Source organism: Nerophis lumbriciformis, linkage group LG35 (assembly GCF_033978685.3).
Source record: "Nerophis lumbriciformis linkage group LG35, RoL_Nlum_v2.1, whole genome shotgun sequence".
Classification (NCBI taxonomy): Eukaryota; Metazoa; Chordata; class Actinopteri; order Syngnathiformes; family Syngnathidae; genus Nerophis; species Nerophis lumbriciformis.
This window is the reverse complement of record NC_084582.2, coordinates 19,010,481-19,034,741: the sequence shown is the minus strand read 5'-3', so window position 1 is coordinate 19,034,741 and position 24,261 is coordinate 19,010,481. Positions and strand designations below refer to the sequence as shown.

General features: G+C 39.0%; 1 protein-coding gene across 2 annotated transcripts in view; it reads right to left on the bottom strand.

The window, feature by feature from the left end:
- gpc3 (glypican 3) overlaps nt 1-24,261 on the bottom strand; it is a 334,992-nt gene extending 310,731 nt beyond the window's left edge. For both annotated transcript variants that reach the window (XM_061928018.1, XM_061928019.1), the window contains exon 1: nt 23,943-24,261. In XM_061928018.1, coding sequence (XP_061784002.1) covers nt 23,943-24,096 — 154 coding nt within the window. In that variant the 5' untranslated portion in view covers nt 24,097-24,261. The remainder of the gene's footprint in view (nt 1-23,942) is intronic.

The window sequence follows — 24,261 nt, the reverse complement described above, 5'->3', positions numbered from 1 at the left end:
TTCAGTTCTTGGCCCTGCACTCTTCAGCGTGTACATGCTGCCGCTAGGTGACGTCATACGCAAATACGGTGTTAGCTTTCACTGTTATGCTGATGACACCCAACTCTACATGCCCCTAAAGCTGACCAACACACCAGATTGTAGTCACCTGTAGTGTTAATGAAATCAAACAATGGATGTCCAGCATCATTTTGCATCTTAACGCTAAGAAAACGAAAATGTTAAATATCAGTCCTGCTAGACACTGACACTTATTTAATAATACCAACTTAACATTTGACTACAAAACAATTACACAAAGTGACTTGGTAAAGAATCTCGGTATTATCTTTGAACCAACTCTCGTTTGAGTCACACATTAAGAGTGTTACTAAAACAGCCTTCTTTCATCTCGGTAATATCACAAGAAATCGTCCAATTTTTTTCATCAACAACTCTGAAATCATTATTCATGCGTTCGTTACATCTCGTCTCGACTACTGTAACGTATTATTTTCAGGTCTCCCTATGTGTAGCATTAAAAGATTACAGTTGGTACAAAATGCGGCTGCTAGACTTTTGACAAGAACAAGAAAGTTTGATCATATTACGCCTATACTGGCTCACCTGCACTGGCTTCCTGTGCACTTGATGTGACTTTAAGGTTTTACTACTTACGTATAAAATACTAAACGGTCTAGCTCCATCCTATCTTGCTGATTGTATTGTACCGTATGTCCCGGTCAGAAATCTGTGTTTTAAGAACTCCGGCTTATTAGTGATTCCCAGACCCCAAAAAAAGCCTGCGGGCTACAGAGCATTTTCTATTTGGGCTCCAGTACTCTGGAATGCCCTCCCGGTAACAGTTAGAGATGCTACCTCAGTAGAAGCATTTAAGTCCCATCTTAAAACTCATTTATACACCCTAGCCTTCAAATAGGCCCCTTTTTAGACCAGTTGATCTGCCGTTTCTCCTTTCCGCTCTGCCCCCCTCTCCTGCGTGGAGAGGTTATCAGGTGGTCACAGATCAGCTTCCACGGAGGAAGCGCAAGCTGTTCCAAGTTGGGGCCCGGGATGGACCACGGCTCTATGCATCAATTGTACGATGAATGAATGCAAGAGTGAGCTTGAGCTGATTTACCATATTTTTCGGAGTATAAGTCGCTCCGGAGTATAAGTCGCTCCGGAGTATAAGTCGCTCCGGAGTATAAGTCGCACCGGCCGGAAATGCATAATAAAGAAGGAAAAAAACATATATAAGTTGCACTGGAGTATAAATCGCATTTTTTGGGGAAATTTATTTGATAAAACCCAACACCAAGAATAGACATTTGAAAGGCAATTTAAAATAAATAAAGAATAGTGAACAACAGACTGAATAAGTGTATGTTATATGACGCATAAATAACCAACTGAGAACGTGCCTTGTATGTTAACGTAACATATTATGGTAAGAGTCATTCAAATAACTATAACATATAGAACATGTTAGACGTTTACCAAACAATCTGTCACTCCTAATCGATTAATCCGATGAAATCTTATACGACTAGTCTCTTACGTGAATGAGCTAAATAATATTATTTGATATTTTACGGTAATGTGTGAATAATTTCACACATAAGTCGCTCCTGAGCAACGTTCCCTCTAAGGTGCGCGCCTGTGCAATTGCGCACTGCTCAAGCGTCCTCTGCGCACAGCAAATATATGCCGCGCACCAAATCAAATCCTATCTGAATTCTAAACAAAATAAACACATTTATTCTGTGTAATTTTGCAATGCAACTCTGAGTGACAGTGACAACAAGCGGCCCTAACGGTGTTCGTCAACACCGTTCAATTGAATACCGTTCAATTATTGTAACGTCTATCGAGATGCTTCGAGGACAGGAATTATATCGATCACTTCATTGAGCAAAACTGTTTATATTCGGCCATAACCACACCAAAAACATGAGTAAAAAACTTCTATCTCGAAAAACTAGTCATTTTCTGCCGTACAAACCAGGCCAAAACCAACTTGTCATCTGTCACCAACACACATAGCACTAAGCCACTGGTGCGTTTATGGCCACACAAAAAGTCGGACAACTCAAACACCACACAAAGTTACACTATGACTCCTCAGTCATACGTGTGCTTATTCTACTGTCATTTATTATTAATGTTAATTTATTGATATTAATCATGGAATGCTGTTACTAGAGAAAGTTACAGGAATGCACACTTCATCCTATGCTTACATTTCATTGTGCAACATGAGGATGTTTAAGGGGAACTAAATGTGATCTCTGAAAGGGGTACAAATGATTTCCAATGCAGGACCCCCACCCAGACATATTGTACAAAACTAATCCATAGCTTATGAAAAACAAGATTTCTTTTATTTTCATTACAAGTGGGCCAAATCACTAATATTAGAAAATAATCTCATGAAAATGACTCCTCTCATTTGAGTGTTATAATAAAATATTGGTTTGAGACAGGTGTGCTGCTGGTATTGCCACATGTGATGTTGCTCACATGTGCTCCACTGAATGCTCAGGGAGTTTTTGTGTTTGCACACACACATGAACAATTAGAGGGAACATTGCTCCTGAGTATAAGTCACACCCCCGGCCAAACTATGAAAAAAAATATATATATATATATTATAGTCCGAAAAATACGGTAGATGAATTTGCCTCCATAACCACAGAAAACACGTATATAACAAAGTTTACTGGACAAAGATAAACAATTACTTTATGTCATCATTATACCTATTTGTATAAGGTGAAAGGCAGACCTGCCTCCTCTGACCTGCTTTCAAACATTGCAAATTAACTTGTTGATGGTTTTTTTCCCTGGAACAAAATGAAGAAAGCAATTTACATGTAAATCATCCTCCTGGTATACCAGCTCAGCTCGGGCACGTGGCTTTGAATCATGACACCCTCTCTTCGATCAATATAGCGAAAGCGAGGATCAGCCAATTGAACATGCAGAGCAGCTGTCAAGGTGTTTCAGTGCCTCACCTCAAGAGTCCATTGATCACCTTGTCGCTGACTTAACTGGAAACCAGGACGATGTTGGTGGACAGAAAGTGAGTGTTGAGGTGCCGTAATAATTAGCGCACATCCAACAAGCTCTCAAGTGTGTCTTAAGCTATCCAGCAGTAATTAGACACACACCATGCAAGTTTAATGATGACACCAAAGACTTGTGTTAATGTATAGAATATATTAAAAGCTACTCGTTATGAGCATAAATTATAGATCAACTACCAGTTAAGTCAAGCCACGAGGGAATCTGTGCCTTTCTCGCAAGGATATAAAAAATAAGCAAAACAGTGCATAAATGAACTAAAGATAGCAACCTGAGCACAAATAATATTGATATTACTGGCTAGTAATTGTTTTAAGTGTTGATGAGCTGTAGTCCTTTTACTTTAGGTTGTTTAATGCAGTGTTTTTCAACCACTGTGCCGCGGCACACTAGTGTACTGTGAGATATTGTCTGGTGTGCCGTGGGAGATTATGTAATTTCACCTAAATGGGTTAAAAATATTTTTTGCAAACCAATAATCCGCAAATGTGCCGTTGTTGAGTGTTGTGTGCTGTCTAGAGATCGGCAGAGTAACCGTGTAATACTCTTCCATATCAGTAGGTGGCAGCAGGTAGTGAATTGCTTTGTAGATGTCGGGAACATGGTTTGTCGTGATCACAATATGCAGACGACAGCGGGAGGCAGTGTGCAGGTAAAAAGGTATCTAATGCTTAAACCAAAAATAAACAAAAGGCAAGTGTCGCTAAGGAAAGGCATTGAAGCTTAGGGATGGCAAAACAAAGGGAAAACTGAACTGGCTACAAAGTAAACAAAAACAGAAATGCTGGACGACAGCAAAGACTTACAGCGTGTGGAGAAGAAGACGGCGTCCACAAAGTACATCCGTACATGGCATGACAATCAACAACAAGATAGGAGCGCAAGACAAGAACTAAAACACTACACACAGGAAAACACCAAAAAATTCTAAATAAGTCACGGCGGGATTATGACAGGTCGTGACAGGTCGCCTACTTTGAGACAAGAGCTATAGTGGTGCATGGTTGGTTATGGTTTGAATTATTATCCAACAATTGCGAGAACAACTTTTTATTGTCAATATCGACTGCTGAGTTTCATTTTTCAATGTTTTCTGCTGGTGGTGTGCTTTAAGATTTTTTCAATGAAAAAAAATGTGCCTTGGCCCAGAAAAGTTTGAAAAACACTGTTTTAATGAAGTAACGATCTACAAGCAGGGAGCATGCATGTGAAGAAGAGCCTCATCTGTGGTTCAATGAGGCAACAAACCCAAGTTCACGTCAGCAAAGAAGGATTTCCACAGGGGATGTGGAATAAACAAAAGATGAATGTGTGATTAGTTACACAACGAGACCTCTGTTGTCCTTTCACATTGATCAACCTTTTAGCTGCTTCCACTGTCATGTCAACAGCAGGGATGTTTGCTTTTTCACCATAAATATTCATGAGTGCTGCAGGAACAGGAACGTCCCCCAACATAGCCATGCCAAACTTAACAAACGTTGACATTGTGCTCAAGGACTCACGCCGCATGTTAGCATGATGGCCGACAGTTTCTTCTCGCTCTCCTTTTGTCTCTCAGTGAACCTCACTGGCTATGGTTCATCAGCTCGCAGGAGAAGCGATCACAATACCTAATTGGCCTTTCTTTTGACTTATCTTTATGGCGCGATAGAGCAATTTTGACTCGATGTGTTATTTTGTCTTTATATTAATTTCTATTCAATAAGTTCCATGTCTACTCCTTCCAGGACCTCAAATGAAAAAGACCTGCTTTACAGGAAACCTTCAAATTTGGGGGATTTTACCCATCACGCACTTTGATTTGATTGATTGATTGATTGATTGATTGATTGATTGAGACTTTTATTAGTAGGTTGCACAGTGAAGTACATATTCCGTATAATTGACCACTAAATGGTAACACCCGAATAAGTTTTTCAACTTGTTTAAGTCGGGGTCCACTTAAATTGATTCATGATGCAGATATATACCATCATATATACCATCATCATAATACAGTCATCACACAAGATAATCACATTGAATTATTTACATTATTTACAATCGGGGGGCGGAGGAAGGGGGGGGGGGGTTAGGTTTAGTTGTTATCATCAGTCATCAACAATTGAGAACAGAGAAATGGATATTGGAACAGTGTAGGTCTGACTTGGTAGGATATGGACAGCAAGTAGTGGACATAGAGAGAGAGAGAGAGAGAGAGATCAGAAGGCATAAGAAAAAGTATCTGCATTTGATTGTTTACATTTGATTATCAACAATCCGGGGAGGGTGTTAGTTTAGGGTTGAAGCTGCCTGGAGGTGAACTTTTATTGCGGTTTTGAAGGAGGATAGAGATGCACTTTCTTTTATACTTGTTGGGAGCGCATTCCACATTGATGTGGCATAGAAAGAGAATGAGTTAAGACCTTTGTTAGTTCGGAATCTGGGTTTAACGTGGTTAGTGGAGCTTCCCCTGGTGTTGTGGTTATGGCGGTCATTTACGTTAAGGAAGTAGTTTGACATGTACTTCGGTATCAGGGAGGTGTAGCAGATTTTATAGACTAGGCTCAGTGCAAGTTGTTTTACTCTGTCTTCCACCCTGAGCAAGCCCACTTTGGAGAAGTGGGTAGGAGTGAGGTGGGATCTGGGGTGGAGGTTTAGAAGTAATCTGACTAGCTTGTTCTGGGATGTTTGGAGTTTAGATTTGAGGGTTTTGGAGGTGCTAGGGTACCAGGAGGTGCATGCGTAATCGCTTGCTGGCTCCTCTTCTGTTAGAAGATAGGGGTCCATCGTCCCTAAATGAGATGAGGTGATGGACGCCTGCGCGTGATTTTTTTTTTTTTAATGTGTCTGAAGTTGCGCTTCGTCAAACACACAGCACTTGGCAGATTAAGAAGTGGACTTCGTGGCATGGAGAACCAAGACAAACGGCACTTCTATAGTCTGTTGCAGCCTTCATCCGCCCTCACAATTGCCTGTTCAGCCGTTGAGGTCTTGTTTTCTGTTAGGGTTGTCTCACTTGTGTAGCTCCTTCTCCCAAACTTTTCATCATGACTAGTTTACTTCTGGTAGGTGGGTTTCTTGTGTCCTGGGGGTAGTCATGCTTAAAGATTGGTGTACTGGAACTTGCTAGATGGCCGTTGGCACTCTTGTGCTCATCCGCCCTTTACCAGATATTGTTTTTGTTCTGCTGGGTGTCTAGCCACCCTCCCCATCAAGTACACTTGATGGGGGAGCCAGTTTAGTCGCTGACGACTCGACCATGGAACAGGTAGTACCAGTTTACATGTTACCAGTAGCACTCTCTTGAGCGACCTGACATTGGGACTAGGGGTGGGCGATATATTGATATACGCGATATATTGCGGGTTTGTCTCTGTGCGATATAGAAAATGACTATATCGTGATATCGAGTATACGTTCTCACACAGTTGCTTTTAACTGCGGGTATTACACTACAGGCTCGCCTCACTCTTTCCTGTCTCTGCTTCTCACAGACAGCAAACGCACCTTCTTACACACGTCACATACTGTCACGACATACGTCACATACGTATACGCCCTCCCCGAGCAGAGAGGTAGCAGCATGGCTAATGTTAGCTGTGATGCTAGCGGTAATACAAGAGAAAGAAGGTGTGAATCTGGTAACAAATGGAGGAAGAATTAATTCCCAAGAAAAACAGCACGGGGTCCATCGTCTGCCAGTGGTTTGGCTTCAAGTGTGAATATGTCGAACAGACAACCGTAATTTGTCAAGTGTGGGGCGAAAGCGTTACTATAAAAAGTAGCATTACTGCTGTAACAAACAGTTCAGGGTGTCCCAAGTTACCGGAGTGTGTTAGGTAAGGAGGAGGAGTTTTGTCCCTCCAGAGTTGTTGCCGTAGGGCAGTGACTTAGGGTGTGTGTGGTTGTGGAAGGAGGTGTGTGATGTTGACATTAAAGAAGCGGTGGCTACCGACCCTGCTCTAATGTCTCCCTTTTATTATTTTATTAGATAAGTACACTATATAGGCGAACCCAGGACACTCAGCTACACTGCTAATATGTAGCACCATTTGAAAAGTCACCTGCTAGACAATGAAGAGGGCTTACTCCGCGCGTCAATATCTCCGTTCGGTGCCACACGCCCACACCATCAAAATGCAGAGGCAAACATTTCCAGATCAACACCGTATGAAAAAAATAGTGATTTTTTTAGTTGTGATTTCCTTCTCTGCATGAAAGTTTAAAAGCAGCATATATTAATGCAGTATGAAGAAGAATGTTTTAATGTAGACACATAGAATCATCATACTGCTGTGATTATATGCATCAAGTATTCATTCAAGGCTAAGGCAAAATATCGAGATATATATCGTGTATCGCGATATGGCCTTAAAATATCGCAATATTAAAAAAAGGCAATATCGCCCGAGCCCTAATTGGAACCCATCACGCACAATCTTTATGTAAGACAAGAACACACATTTTCCCCTTTTCTGTGTATTCAAAATGGTGAAAAACTGCCAGTGAAAAGCATTTAACAATGCAGGTAAAGGGGATACAATCTATTCTGCTTGTAAAGCCCTCTAAAAACATCCAACAATGTTTTATATCAGGGGTGTCAAACTCATTTTAGATCGGGGGGCCAAATGGAGAAAAATCTACTCCCAAGTGGGCCGGACTGGTAAAATCACGGAACGATAACTTAAAAATAAAGACAACTTCAGATTGTTTTCTTTGTTTATAAATAGAACAAGCACATTCTGAAAATGTACAAATCATAATGTTGTTGGGGTTTTTTTACATAACCTGACTCTCGCCAGGTCCTTGTAGTCTGCTGAGCTCCACACAATTGAATTGAATTGAATTGAATTATATTTATATAGCGCTTTTCTCTAGTGACTCAAAGCGCTTTACATAGTGAAACCCAATATCTAAGTTACATTTAAACCAGTGTGGGTGGCACTGGGAGCAGGTGGGTAAAGTGTCTTGCCCAAGGACACAACGGCAGTGACTAGGATGGCGGAAGCGGATCTGGGCTCGAAGGCAATGCAAACTCCTTCAAGATAGCACAAAATAATGAACCAATCAGGATCGCCGGGCAGGATTTTATAGATGTGACGTAGCGCCGAAGCGATTGTTTGATTCAAACAACAATGGCGACAGGCAGCGAGGAGTCGTGTGCCGAAATATTTTCTTTGCACAAACGACATTGATCGTCTTTGATTGATTGATTGAAACTTTTATTAGTAGATTGCACAGTTCAGTACATATTCCGTACAATTGATCACTAAATGGTAACACCCGAATAAGTTTTTCAACTTGTTTAAGTCGGGGTACACGTAATCAATTCATGGTCTACTGACATTGCTGCGTTGTTTCAGTAAAAGTTCTCTAACTTTTCGCTCTGTCGTTATCCAATATGTCGGCTGTTCTGTTTTGGATTTCCCAGCGTCGCTCTCAGCAGCGTCACGGGTTGATTTCGATGTGAGTGGTTGAAGTAGCACGTGATTCAAGATAACGGACAAGTGGTTTATCCAATCACATACAAGGATTTTTTTTTACAAGGCCACGCTTCCGTCAGTCTACCCCAGGGCAGCTGTGGCTATGAAAGTAGCTTACCACCACCAGGTGTGAATGATTGATGGGTTCTACATGTAAAGCGACTTTGGGTACTTAGAAAAGCGCTATATAAATCCCAGTTATTATTATTATTAAAGGGCAGCACAAACCACAATGATTGTTCATTCATTAAACTCTACAGAAGTGTATGAATTTGTTATATTTATTTTCTATGCTATGTGCATCTTAAGACCACGCTGTTGGCTTTGTAAGGTCATGTTAGCTCTAAACTAAACTAAATTGATGCCAATCCACCTTTTTGTTCTATTTTTTTCCCAAATAAGAACTGATCAGCGAACCGATAAGGAACCAAATCATTAAGTAGAATTGAAAGTGGAATCGGAACCTAAAAAAATCTTGGAATATGTAATATTTGCATATTTTGGTCATTTTAAGCATTACCATAACTTCTTTCTTGGGCACATTGCAACGATCGCTACATTGATCAACAACAACATACAGAGAACTTTCCATGTTTGCCACCACTAATCATGGCAGACTTGGGGGCCTGATTTACTAATATCCAAACACTACGCGACAAACAGTGTGTGCAATCTATAAAATAGCGTGTATTATTAGTGGGCTGTTGAGCTCGATTTACTAAGACTGTATGTGCAATTTTAAAGTGGTGCAGACCACCTTATTGAAATGAGGATTTTGCGTGTACTGTAAGGGGCGGACATTATTATTTACTGCACATTAATGTTAGCATGCTCCTACACGTGGGGTTATGGCTTGTTTGCAAACAAGCAGGAAACATGTACCACTTTTTATGGGGGAATTTTAGAGGCAGTCCTGCATTGTATCTACATTGAAACCACTTGTGTTTTAACCAGACTCTTAAGTCTTCTAGCAACTAAACAATTATAAAAGGATGTTGCTGAATAGACGAAACTTTTAATATTTTTAATTTTTGACTGCTCAACGGGCAGCACGGTGGAAGAGGGGTTAGTGCGTCTGCCTCACAATACGAAGGTCCTGAGTAGTCGGGATCTTTCTGTGTGGAGTTTGCATGTCCTCCCCGTGACTGCGTGGGTTCCCTACGGGTACTCCGGCTTCCTCCCACCTCCAAAGACATGCACCTGGGGATAGGTTGATTGGCAACACTAAATTGGCCCTAGTGTGTGAATGTGAGTGTGAATGTTGTCTGTCTATCTGTGTTGGCCCTGCGATGAGGTGGCGACTTGTCCAGGGTGTACACCGCCTTCCGCCCGATTGTAGCTGAGAAAGGCTCCAGCAACCCCCGCGACCCCGAAGGGAATAAGCGGTAGAAAATGGATGGATGGATGACTGCTCAACACATAGGACGGAGGATTCTCATCTGTCCATCGTCTGTGCAGCGCGAGCACCGATCCTGCAGCCGTGTGTGAAACTGTCAGTTTGCACAATAAAGTTTGCTAAATAAAATGCAAAATAGTGCTCGCAAAACGGTGATGAGTGTTGATATATCACTTTGCGGGGGCTAAATAATTGTATTTGCATCTTCTCCTCCCAGTATTGTGGATGTTTTGTAATGAGAATGTATTCTGCATATTAATGAAGACAGAGACGCAAAATGGATTGCACGCCTTATTCTGCTCACTTAACAGACGCAATCCACTTTGCACACGTTTAGTAGATCAGCTTTGCGTTTGCTATCAAGTTTGCACGTGTTTTAGTACACGCAAACGGTTTTTGGGTGTTGATTTACAGCGCTATAGGCGAAATAAATTAATCCGTTTCAAAAAAGTTTATTAGTATCTAGAACGCACATAAAGACGTGTGTTCTTGTCTCACATAAAGCATGTGAATTATGGGCGGGAAGTAAAGTTTTTCCTTAAAGATTAGTAGTTGCTTGTTTTGGCCACCACAAACGTGGCATATTTCAAACGGTGCGAGTATTATTCCTCTACCGCTAAAACTCACTGGGCTAGAAGGCAAAACAGTGCAAAAATGTCCGTTTATGGTTATAAATTTTGTCTGAGCATTGTTTTTACTTCATAACTTTGTTTCATTAAAGCAAGTATGTCAAACTCAAATACAGAGTGGGTCGAAATTTAAAACTGAACAAAGCCGCGGGCCAAGGTTGAACAAATTAACCTTTTAATAGGGACCCAAACAAGTTTTGCATTAAATATTGAACAAGCAAGGCTTATATAACTTTATAGCGACATGCAAATTCGAGTTTCAAATAATAATAATAAAAATTTAAAAATATCAATGGCATATCAAATACAATTTAAATAAAAATGGAATGCCTCTTTTCTATTTGCAGCCTTCTGAGGTAAATATTCAAATGTAAACAATCAAACAATCAGTCTGCAGGTGTACCTAATGTTGCGGCCCAGCAGCGACTGCAGCACGGATTTCATATTTCATTCATTCACAACTCCTCCAACACGAACATTATTGTTTTTGCACTTTTGGCTTCTTATTAAATAACTTTTTCAAATAGATTCAATCTTGCACGTGGAAACATTAAGTGTGGGCTTTAGTTGATATAACACTCCCGTCAGGGGGTGCATTATCCGGCACAACACCTGGACGCTACAATATACACCCCCGCTACCTCCAAACCCCGCCGTCCCTCCCCTCCTCCCACACACACACACACACACACACACACACACACACACACACCTTGTAGCGTCCCGGAAGAGTTAGTACTGCAAAGGGTTCTGGGTATTTGTTCTGTTGTGTTTATGTTGTGTTACTGTGCGGATGTTCTCCCAAAATGTGTTTGTCACTCTTGTTTGGTGTGGGTTCACAGTGTGGCGTATATTTCTAACAATGTTAAAGTTTTTTTATACTGGCACCCTCAGTGTAACCTGTATCGCTGAAGATCAAGTATGCGTTGCATTCACTTCTGTGTGCGTGTCAAAGCCGCACATAATATGTATCTGGGCCAGCACTTCTTGGACTGGATGAAAATGGGGCGTTATAATTCTCGGGAGAGGCACTGAAATTTAGGAGTCTCCCGGGAGGTTTGGCAAGTATGAGAATTAGCGGTGTACCGCGGCACCGCCGCTGAATATGATCGGCGGGCCAGCTCTAGTGTTAATTTGATATCGCCTCACGGGCCAAGTGAAATTACACGGCGGGCCAAATTTGGCCCACGGGCCAGAGTTTGACACCCATGCACTAGCTACTGCGCCACTGTGCTACTGAACACGTATTAAATTACTCAGTTTTGTCTTTTGTTGTTAAAATACTGTAAGTATTTTACATATTACACACCAGGTGATTGTAACGTCCATCTTAGTTGTAGTTTCCATTATCAAATTTGGAGGTGTTTAAAATCGCCATGTAAAATCGCCAATACTAATCGGTAGCATGTATATGGCATATCCAATTAGCATCAATGCATTTCGAAGAGTGAGCCCTACTTTTCAGTGCTTTCTATCATGCATGCTTGGTTTGTTGGCATGGAAAATTGCAACATTACCTACAGGTAGTCCGCTATGAATACACCTTGTTGCTCATCAAAGTGCTTAAGACGGTGCTGTGACATCACATGTTAAAAAGGTATCGAAAATTGGTCGCATTCAATTTTACGCAAATCGGCCAAAAAAACCTAAATAAAATAAAAATACCAAATTTCGTACCAATTCGTAATCAAACGTGTCCAGATGTTGTAAACATTTTGTTAATTTTACACCAATGATAAATTAATAAAAAGTAACTTGCCTGAATTTCCCCCAGGGATCAATAAAGTACTTTCTATTCTATTCTGAACATCCATCCATCCATCCATTTTCTACCGCTTATTCCCTTTGGGGTCGCGGGGGGCGCTGGAGCCTATCTCAGCTACAATCGGGCGGAAGGCGGGGTACACCCTGGACAGGTCGCCACCGAACATCTCTCCACTAAAAGGTTTGTAACGTTGGTTTATTAATATATTCGTCAAAGTTTTGCAAAGGTAATAATCATATGTTTTGGACTGTAATTGCATGTTTATACAGAGGATTTGAAGTTTAAGTCCAAGCTCTGCATATTGTGAAGAACTAAATACTCGCTAAATCTAAATCAGTCTTGTTGTACGAGCATTGGGGGAGTTTTGAAACATTTGCAGGGGATCAGATGAGGCTCTTGGGCAGCTGCTGCCTCCAAGTTCCAACCCAGACTTGCCAAGATCTTTTGGGCTCATCCCCATCCCCGTAAAAATCTAACAAACACTTTCAGCACAAGCAAAAACCGAGTGGAGCTTTAAAGGTGACACATGTCAGCTTAGCCTCCAACAAGCTTTATTCGTCCTACTTTGGGATGTTCAGAAAACTCGGTGTTTGTTTTTGTCCGCTATCATCACTGCTGCTTGTACCAGTAGAAGCTCATATTTCATCTTCATCAGCTATTGGCTTCAACGAAAGCAAGTTTGTTAATCATGTTTGACATGTACTTTCTGGGCTTTTGGCAGACAAAAAACTTCAGAAGAAGCACATTAAAAGTAACTGAGCTATTTAATGGATGAAGCTTGACTAAAGAAACAGACATTGTATGTATATGTCACACTTCCATCTCATTTGATGAGATTTAAAAAAACGAGACCGGCAGATTATATATTGTTATTGCAAATGTGAATTTTTTTCTGGAGAAATTAGGGGGAAACGAATCATTGCCAAAAATTGAACTTTCAGTGTATTAATTCAACAACATGTGCGTCGTCACAAATAGAATTGATGCAAGCTGTTCACACTAACTCATTAACACATTACAACGGGATGTCGCTTGTCGTTACAGTTTTGTTCAGAAGGTGGCATTGAAACTCTGCTTCCTAACCCACCTCTCATACACACCTGGTTGTCGAGAACAGTGTTTTTCAACCACTGTGCCGCGGCACATTAGTGTGCCGTGAGATACAGTCTGGTGTGCCGTGGGAGATTATCTAAATTTACCTATGTGGGTTAAATATATATATTTTCTGCAAACCAGTTATTATAGTCTGCAAATGATGTGTTATTGTTGAGTGTCGGTGCTGTCTAGAGCTCGGCAGAGTAACCGTGTAATACTCTTCCATATCAGTAGGTGGCAGCCGGTAGCTAATTGCTTTGTAGATGTCGAAAACAGTGGGAGGCAGTGTGCAGGTAAAAAGGTATCTAATGCTTAAACCAAAAATAAACAAAAGGTGAGTGCCCCTAAGAAAAGGCATTGAAGCTTAGGGAAGGCTATGCAGAACGAAACTAAAACTGAACTGGCTGCAAAGTAAACAAAAACAGAATGCTGGACGACAGCAAAGACTTACTGCGGAGCAAAGACGGCGTCCACAATGTACAGCCGAACATGACATGACAATCAACAATGTCCCCACAAAGAAGGATAAAAACAACTGAAATATTCTTGATTGCTAAAACAAAGTAGATGCGGGAAATATCGCTCAAAGGAAGACATGAAACTGCTACAGGAAAATACCAAAAATAGAGAAAAAGACACCAAAATAGGAGCGCAAGACAAGAACTAAAACTCAAAATAAGTCGGGGCGTGATGTGACAGGTGGTGACAGTACACCTACTTTGAGACAAGAGCTACAGTGATGCATGCTTGGTTATGGTTTAAAGTCATATCCAATACTTGCAACAACGACTTTTTACTGGCAACTGAGTTTCATTTTTTAATGAGATCTGCTGGTGGTCTGCCTCCGGATTTTTTCAACGCAAAAAATGTGCCTTGGCTCAAAAAAGGTTGAAAAACACTGGTCTAGAAAATAAGAAGACATAGCAGAGGGCATTAAGGGCTGCCAACTTTGTGACTTTGTCCCTATATTTAGCGAGCATTCAGACCCCTTTCAATACTCTTTTTCAGAAAAAAGCAACGAGCTCCAAATTATGGTTGCAGTATATAGACCAGAGGTGTCCAAACTTTTTGATTTGGGGGACTCATTGGACTAAAAAAAATTGACCGGGGTTGACTGCATGTAAAGTAACAAAATATGTACATATATGTACAGTATATAGCCTATACATACAGTATACATGTGTACATATATTTAAATTTCATATGAATATATTGTATACATATATGGTACATTATGTATTATATATACATATATATATGTATACATATATTATATGCATACACAATGTGTATACAATATATATATTTATACAGTTCTGAAGTATGTGTACTTATATAGATATTAAATATGTGTAATGTAATTAAATAAGCATCTAAATAAATTTGATATCAAAATTACTACACTAACGTCAGCTTTTTTTTTATTATTATTTATTACAACTGTGTGGTGTCTCAGAGTGATCTGTGGTCACGTTTACACAGCTGTATCAATATCAATTTCATACCAAATTGAAGAGGTATGTCTGCCAAACACGTACAAATACAGTACAAGCAGCAATAAAGCCATGTTTTCGAGAGTAATTGAAAAATATGCTGTTATATGGAGACGTGTGCGCACACACAGACATGCATACCCAAATACACAAAATACGACGATTTTTTTGCTGCACAGCAGAGCGTTGATTGTGACATAACAACAATTATTTGTACCAAAATAATCTGATTATAATTGTGGTCAAAAATGGAATCAATAATTTGGCATGATCAGTACTGCCCCTGTAACTACTTGGTATTAATTCGATACTCAAAGTTGTACTATCACCCAAAACAAATGCAAAGTATCCAAACAACAAAAGAATAAGTCCTTATTACAGTTTAACAGAAGTGTAGCTAGAACCATGTTGCAACAGAAAGTAGCCAAATATTATCAGTAAATTAGCAAATAGATTAATAATAGTTTTGACAAAATAAAACAACAAAAAATACGGAATATGTTACTGTGTACATTAGTTGCCAAAATAGAAGACTTTGTAACCCGTTTTAAAATTGCTCTATTATCATTTAATGTATATCCCAAATAATATAGTATATTGTGATATGTACAGTGCAGCATTTGCAATAACAAAATATACATTAAATATATATTGATGAAGATTTTAGGCCATATCACCTATTTTTTTTGGTGTGACTGCTGTTTTTTGCAAGTATTTCTCTTTCCAGCGAGCAACAGGTGCAGCTGTGGATCCCTTCCCCATCTAAAAACGTTCCTGGAGGCTCATCTTGTTTGTGTTATCAAAAAAAAAAGACAAAAAGAAACGACAAATACATTTTTTTACATATTTCTGATACGGCTGTCAAAGTTAACGCTTGCGATTAATTACAAAAAAAATGATTCTCAAGGTTTCTTATTGTATCCCATTGGGTTGTGTTTTTTCTTGCCCTGATGTGGGATCTGAGCCGAGGATGTCACTGTGGCTTTGCGGCCCTTTGAGACACTTTTGATTAAGGGCTATATGAATAAACTTTGATTGATTGATTGATTCCATTAATCACGCAGATTAATCATGCAATTCTAGCTCATTTTGTCCAAAAAAAGAGATTAGCATTGTCATCTGAAAATGCCTAAGAAACTGTAAAAGAAGAATGAATGCAGACATAACTGGACTCTGAGTTATGTTTATGAATGTGTTTAGTATTATTTTCTAAATATATATATTCTAGTAATATTATCTATTGGTGTACACATCAGCATCTTATTTACTATATTATTACAAAATTGTTTGACATTTGCACTTCAAACTACTGCAACCAAGTTTTCAGCAAATAAATAGCGTGCGTTCAAATAAATCATTAAAAAAAAAGACATTCTGACTATGAAACTGCATTTACGTGTCAAAATATCTGTGTCTTTTTTTTAAGTTCATTTTAAACTATGCAAGAAAGTAATTTACTGTGACTAATTACGATGGATCAACATTTGAAAATGTGATTTTAATCTGATTTAAAATTAACACAGCACTGATGTCTAAATAAGTAGCTTTTGTTGTTTTTTTTACACTTCTTGTCTCTCCCACAACGTTATTCAAACAGCATTCATTGCAATTATTATGCAAATGAGACAATGAGGTCATCAAGTCCCCTTACTTCATAAAAAACAACACCAGAAATAGATTGCAATTATGTGGGAAAACACCCACTTTAATATGCAAATTTAATTAGCAAAATATTTCCCATGATATTGTATTTAGACGAGGGAAACTCAACTTTCCAGAATATCCATCCATCCATTTTCTACCGCTTATTCCCTTTGGGGTCGCGGGGGGCGCTGGAGCCTATCTCAGCTACAATCGGGCGGAAGGCGGTGTACACCCTGGACAAGTCGCCACCTCATCGCAGGGCCAACACAGATAGACAGACAACATTCACACTCACATCCACACACTAGGGCCAATTTAGTGTTGCCAATCAACTTATCCCCAGGTGCATGTCTTTGGAAGTGGGAGGAAGCCGGAGTACCCGGAGGGAACCCACGCAGTCACGGGGAGAACATGCAAACTCCACACAGAAAGATCCCGAGCCCGGGATTGAACCCAAGACTACTCAGAACCTTCGTATTGTGAGGCAGATGCACTAACCCCTCTTCCACCGTGAAGCCCCCTTTCCAGAATAATTTACTGTAATTCATGTATAGTATGAGGGTGTATATGAGGATGCAGAACTACTATGCATTAGTGTGAAAATGTAATGATGATGATATAATGATTTTATGTCAACTCACACAGCACAAATAATCAACATGACTACCGTTACTCTAATGGATGACATAGGAGATGATTATGAGTATAAAGTGTTAGGGGGGCAGCTTTAGGAGTCATCAGGTCTGAATATCCAATGAAGTACATAATTATTTTTAAGTATTACAATGAGTTAACATCAGTGTTGGGACTAACGCGTTACAAAGTAACGCGTTACTGTAACGCCGTTACTATCGGCGGTAACTAGTAATCTAACGCGTTATTTTTTATATTCAGTAACTCCGTTACTGTTACTACATGATGCGTTACTGCGTTATTTTGCGTTATTTTTTATGTAGTATCGGCTAGAAACTGAGAAGATCTGAGTGTTGCAGCGCTGCTGAAGAGGCGACAAAAAAGAGGCGCACCGCGCGCTGTCTGTGTGTACGTGTGTGTGTGCGTGTGAGTGTGTGTGTGTGGGAGGGGGCGTGTCTGTGTCTACTATCAAGACGTCATGGCGAACCCCGAAGCCGAGTTTCTTAAAATGGAGATATTTTCAGTACGTTTCTTTTATCGACCACAAAGAAAAGAACATTTTAGTTGAATGTAAGTTTCAAATATGCTGAAACAGCGACAAAAACAACATGCTTCGACGAAGCTAGTAAAGAGACACACCTCCACCTCCAACAGCGGCTGGATTTTAATGAGGCACTGCACACTGAAGGTACACACACTCTGTCAATTCTCTTATATACTCTTTCATTTTAAACTTTTAGAGTGTTTGATTATCACATCACTCTAAATGTTTAGACTATAAAGTTCACAAACCTAAAGAGGGATACTAGTGGGCCAGGCTAATATTTCCTTTTCTCTAAACTAAGTGGGGAAATGTGTAGAGTGTTCTGGGCTTCAGACATGATTTTATTTCAGAATTCCTTGAGAAAACGCCTGGTTAGGCTTTATGTATGTAGTGTGTGCCTTTCTTGTTTTACAGCTATGTTGTTATTATGCTGTTTGTTACTTATGTATGTTAAGTTGTAGCTATTTAAAATAGTTTTGTCAATTTGTTCTGGTCTGAAACAAATTGGCCCTTTAAAACATATCTTTGTCTTTGTGTGTTTTATGTAGAGCACATTGCTTAGCAGAGTTCAGTGATGCAAATGCATGTCAAGTTGATCAACAGATTGTATTATTCTCCAGTGCAATAACAGTACTAAAATGAAGGCTAAAAGGGCATTAAATGGGGCCTTAAAAATGTTTTAAATATATATATATAAGTAACTAAATAGTTACTTTTCACAGTAACGCATTACTTTTTGGTTTAAGTAACTGAGTTAGTAACTGAGTTACTTTTGAAATAAAGTAACTAGTAACTGTAACTAGTTACTGGTTTTCAGTAACTAACCCAACACTGGTTAACATAGAGCTGAGGTATTATTAATAATAGGCACCATGTGTATTCTGTACTTATGTCAGTACATTTAAAAAAAAGTAAGATTTAGTATTTGTGTTATCCTGCTTTTCCTGTTTAGAGTTTAATCAGGTGAGCTGAATGATTGATCCAAACATGCAAGAGGATAATGAGGTAAGGGACGGCGTGGCGCAGTGGAAGAGTGGCCGTGCGCGACCCGAGGGTCCCTGGTTCAATCCCCACCTAGTACCAACCTCGTCATGTCCGTTGTGTCCTGAGCAAGACACTTCACCCTTGCTCCTGATGGGTGCTGGTTAGCGCCTTGCATGGCAGCTCCCTCCATCAGTGTGTGAATGTGTGTGTGAATGGGTAAATGTGGAAGTAGTGTCAAAGCGCTTTGAGTACCTTGAAGGTAGAAAAGCGCTATACAAGTACAACCCATTAGAAACGCATCAGTGGCAGCAGCATCATCATATCATGGTGGTACTGCATGTACTGTACAGACACATCTTAATAGGAGGGCGGATCGATCCATAAATTGGTGGTGTCGAGGACAAGGGTGGTATCAGTATATGATTGATACGAGCACAGTAGTTTTTTATATTGTTTAGTTATTGTGTACTATTGGCTTTGTTTTGCTCAAACAATGGTATGTAACACAAGAGAATAAGGAATAGTGTGTTGATATTGTTAAACTCTCAAAAGCACTCATCATAAATACATAGAAAAATGTACAGTTAATACACGTGATCGATATCGGTATCGGCCGATTTTACACATGGATTATTGGTATCGGAATCGGCAGCATTCTCTCATTTTGTTCCAAAATGACAGAAATTTTGAAAAAAAATAAAGAAGACAGTTAAAGGCCCTGGAAGTTTTTGTAGTTCACTTTCTGCCTGGAGTGTTAACTATAGTTAGCATTCTTAATATTATACTTTTTGACCAAATTAGCAAATTAATTGTTTTATTAACTGTGAGCTGAAATCAATAGAATTACTAGGGAATTAACAAATTCAGTATGTATGAAAATATTCATGAAATATTGCAATCTGTGTGTATTCCATCCATCCATCCATCTTCTTCCGCTTATCCGAGGTCGGGTCGCGGGGGCAGCAGCCTAAGCAGGGAGGCCCAGACTCCCCTCGCCCCAGCCACTTCGTCCAGCTGTTCCCGGGGGATCCTGAGGCGATCCCAGGCCAGCCGGGAGACATAGTCTTCCCAACGTGTCCTGGGTCTTCCCCGTGGCCTCCTACCGGTCGGACGTGCCCTAAACACCTCCCTAGGGAGGCGATCGGGTGGCATCCTGACCAGATGCCACCTCATCTGGCTCCTCTCGATGTGGAGGAGCAGCGGCTTTACTTTGAGCTCCCCTCGGATGACAGAGCTTCTCACCCTATCTCTAAGGGAGAGCCCCGCCACCCGGCGGAGGAAACTCTTTTCGGCCGCCTGTACCCGTGATCTTGTCCTTTCGGTCATAACCCAAAGCTCATGACCATAGGTGAGGATGGGAACGTAGATTGACCGGTAAATTGAGAGCTTTGCCTTCCGGCTCAGCTCCTTCTTCACCACAACGAATCGATACAGCGTCCGCATTATTGAAGACGCCGCACCGATCCGCCTGTCGATCTCACGATCCACTCTTCCCTCACTCGTGAACAAGACTACGAGGTACTTGAACTGCTCCACTTGGGGCAGGAGTTCTGTATAGAATCTGTGTGTATTGATTCTATAAAAAATGAAGTTACACTTTTTGAATTACTAACAAACAATATCTTAATTTTATTGAAATGCCCCTAAATAAAAGTATGTTTTTTGTGTTTCAAAGGGATCCCGATGTTATACCGCCCTTGTTGCAGAGCTTTGTGAGGTGAAACTTTTATGGTATGGATTGCAAAAATGCTGCATGGTGGAGGGTCGTTTAGCACATCCGTCTCACATTCAGGAGTTTGCGTGTTAATATTCCACATGTTTGTGTGTTTCTTTTAATACTTTGGCTTCTTCTTCCCACATCCTGAAAACATGTCAGTTTTTTGGTAGTTGTTTATTGAGTATGTCATAGTCAGCTCCACATCATACATGTAGTACATAATATACATACATATCTCCAGTGAACTGTCTTGTGCTCAATGGCAATATTAATATTTCACAAAAAAGAAAAGCAAATTGAATTAAGAAAATTAAATAAAATTTAAATAAATACATCTCAAAGGGTAATGGGAAGAAGTATAAAATCCCCCCTCCCCCCTTTTTTTTTACATGCATGGTTACTTTAACTAATATCCAGTTTCCTCTGAACCACATTTTTAAATTGTCCTTGTTTGTGAATGTGATGTTTTATGATTATTTTAACATGTTTGTTTGTGACATTTCACTCCAGGTTAGCTGAAATAGGCTCTGGCGCACCTGTGATCCTATGAGGACAAGCAGTCCAGAAGAGTGCCTTTGGCTGACTGCATGTTTAGTTCCTTACTAAATACAGACACACCTGACATTGATATCATATTTTTGGGAATAGGTTGAATCTTTCTGCTCTTTGGCAGGCAGCGGAGACGTTTGCTGGCCCAGGTGGAGAATGTGTGATTAAAAGTGGATGCATTGAGCAGCATGCAGGCACACACAGATGGGAAATGAATATGAGACGTTAAGGGCATGCCAAGAAAAGGTTTTTGATGCACGTCACACCTCCTCTTTTTGGTGGCTGTTTGAATTATTTATTCCTATACATATATATATATATATATATATATATATATATATATATATATATATATATATATATATATATATATATATATATATTATATATATGTTAACATATCACTTTGCACTAGCACTTTGAGATTTGTTATTCAAATGTAAAGTGCAATACAAATAAAATGTTATATATATATATATATATATATATATATATATATATATATATATATATATATATATATATATATATATATATATATATATATATATATATATATATATATATATATATATATATATATGTACATATATATATATATATATATATGTATATATATATATATATATATATATATATACATATATATATATATATATATATTATTTTCTTTCGAGGCAGGGGCTCCAAAACATGCATACATATATATATATATATATATATATATATATATATATATATATATATATATATATATATATATATATATATATATATATATATATATAACATATCACTTTGCACTAACACTTTGAGATTTGTTATTCAAATGTAAAGTGCAATACAAATAAAATGTAATATATATATATATATATATATATATATATATATATATTATTTTCTTTCGAGGCAGGGGCTCCAAAACATGCATACATATATATATATATATATATATATATATATATATATATATATATATATATATATATATATATATATATATATATATATATATATGTATATGTATATGTATATATATATATATATATATATATATATATATATATATATATATATATATATATATATATATATATATATGTGTGTATATATGTATATATATGTATATATATGTGTATATATGTATATATATGTGTATAGTCGAGGTTTCTGTGGTTTATTTGTTATACAGTGCTCAATACCAGGGTAGAGCGGAATATACATTAGGTCAGGAAATTTTATTGAAGTGAGACACTTCAATAAAATCCCCTGAAGAGCAGAGAAACCTGCAAAACAGGCTTGTAGGGATGAAATAGACTCTGTGTTTTTTCCTGACCTAACATATGTATATATATATATATATATATATATATATATATATATATATACATATATATATATATATATATATATATATATATATATATATATATACATATATATATATATACATATATATATATATATATATATATATATATATATTGCCCAAAATGGCTGGGCCCATGTTGTTTATACCGATTAACGTTAATCATGCGATGTCTTAAACAGTTGAAAATGTAAGAAAAATAAGTAATCTCGGAGTGTTTTTATCAATTTATTCGACGAAACAATTACATTACAATTGTCCATTAATAAGTAAAAAGTCAAGGGTGGTCATGGCATGTTCTTGCCGTCGATGCTGGTCAATTTTTTGGGGGCATTGCGGCACTTCACAAGGGCGGTTAAATTTGAACCCTGCTTATATATATATATATATATATATATATATATATATATATATATATATATATATATATATATATATACATATGTGTTAGCTGGAGCTTATCTCAGCTGCATTCGGGCGGACGGCGGGGTACACCCATGGACAAGTCGCCACCTCATCACAGGGCCAACACAGATAGACAGACAACATTCACACTCACATTCACACACTCGGGCCAATTTAGTGTTGCCAATCAACCTATCCCCAGGTGCATGTTTTTGGAGGTGGGAGGAAGCCGGAGTAGCCGGAGGGAACCCACACAGTCACGGGGAGAACATGCAAACTCCACACAGAAAGATCCCGAGCCCGGGATTGAACCCAGAACTACTCAGGACCTTCATGCACTAACCCCCTGTTCCACCGTCCTGCCCTATATATATATATATATATATATATATATATATATATATAACACAATTTTTGGGGCGGAATGACAAAACAGTTCACCTGGAGGACTTTTAGATGCTTTTAATTAACATTCTCTGATGGTAGAGCTCTATTTGCATACAGAACATGAATGCAACAGGCTACAAAAACAGATTTACCGTAAGCTATTTTCTTTAATACAGTGATTCTCAAACTGTGGAATTTGTGTACGGTCTACCACTAGTGGTATGCGGGCTTCATCGTACGCCAGAGATTCACCTAATCACATTTTTAGTTTAATTTTACCTATTTTCAAACACAGTGTTCCTGTTCAAACAGTGTGTAATGTTACATTGGCCGAATGTATACTTACTCAATGAAATATTTGCCGTGTTTTGATGAATGCTTAGGCCTACTATGCTACTGTATGTTGGTCATTATGGTAATACTTGGAGAGCCAAGTGTTTTCTCAGGGAGTACTTGTACTAAAACTAAACAAAAGTTTGAGAACTGGTGCTTTAATATGTTATCTATAAGGGGACACCGTTTTGATGTGTTGTGTAGCAATCATTCGTGTTAAAGTTTAGTGCAGTCAGAATCAAAGCTTTAATTAATTAACAATGGATTATTTTGTATTTTTACTGGTGCGTGGAATTCAAGTTACAGCATACCTGGACAAAGCGTGTGCGTGTGTGACCTCCTGCATGAGTATCAATAAATCAAAGCACTTTCAAACTGTCTTCTTGCTGCAGACAAGCAGTGATGCATTCACGGACATTCTTGGTGCGTAAAAGTGGGACGCCTATGAGGAAGCAATGAAGTTACCTGACACGGCGGTTTCAGGAACCCACTTGGAGCCGGGGTGCAGAGTGTGAAACACGGCGCGGACCTCTTGGCAGTTCGGCGTCTGTCCGTCTATCGCGCAGAAGTGCAGGAAGACGCACAGAAGAAGCGCACTGGAGACTGTTCGGCTAAACATGGCTGTAAAAGTGCAAACGCCAAGAATCGAAACGAAAGTGAAAGCATTAAAAGAGGATCCGGTGCGGGGTTCGGGACGCTGCAGAGGTTGGGATCAGCATCCTCCTGCACGTGTGATGATCCTGCGTTCAGGCTCGCCCGAGTAACGGGATGTTGCCAAGTTGGG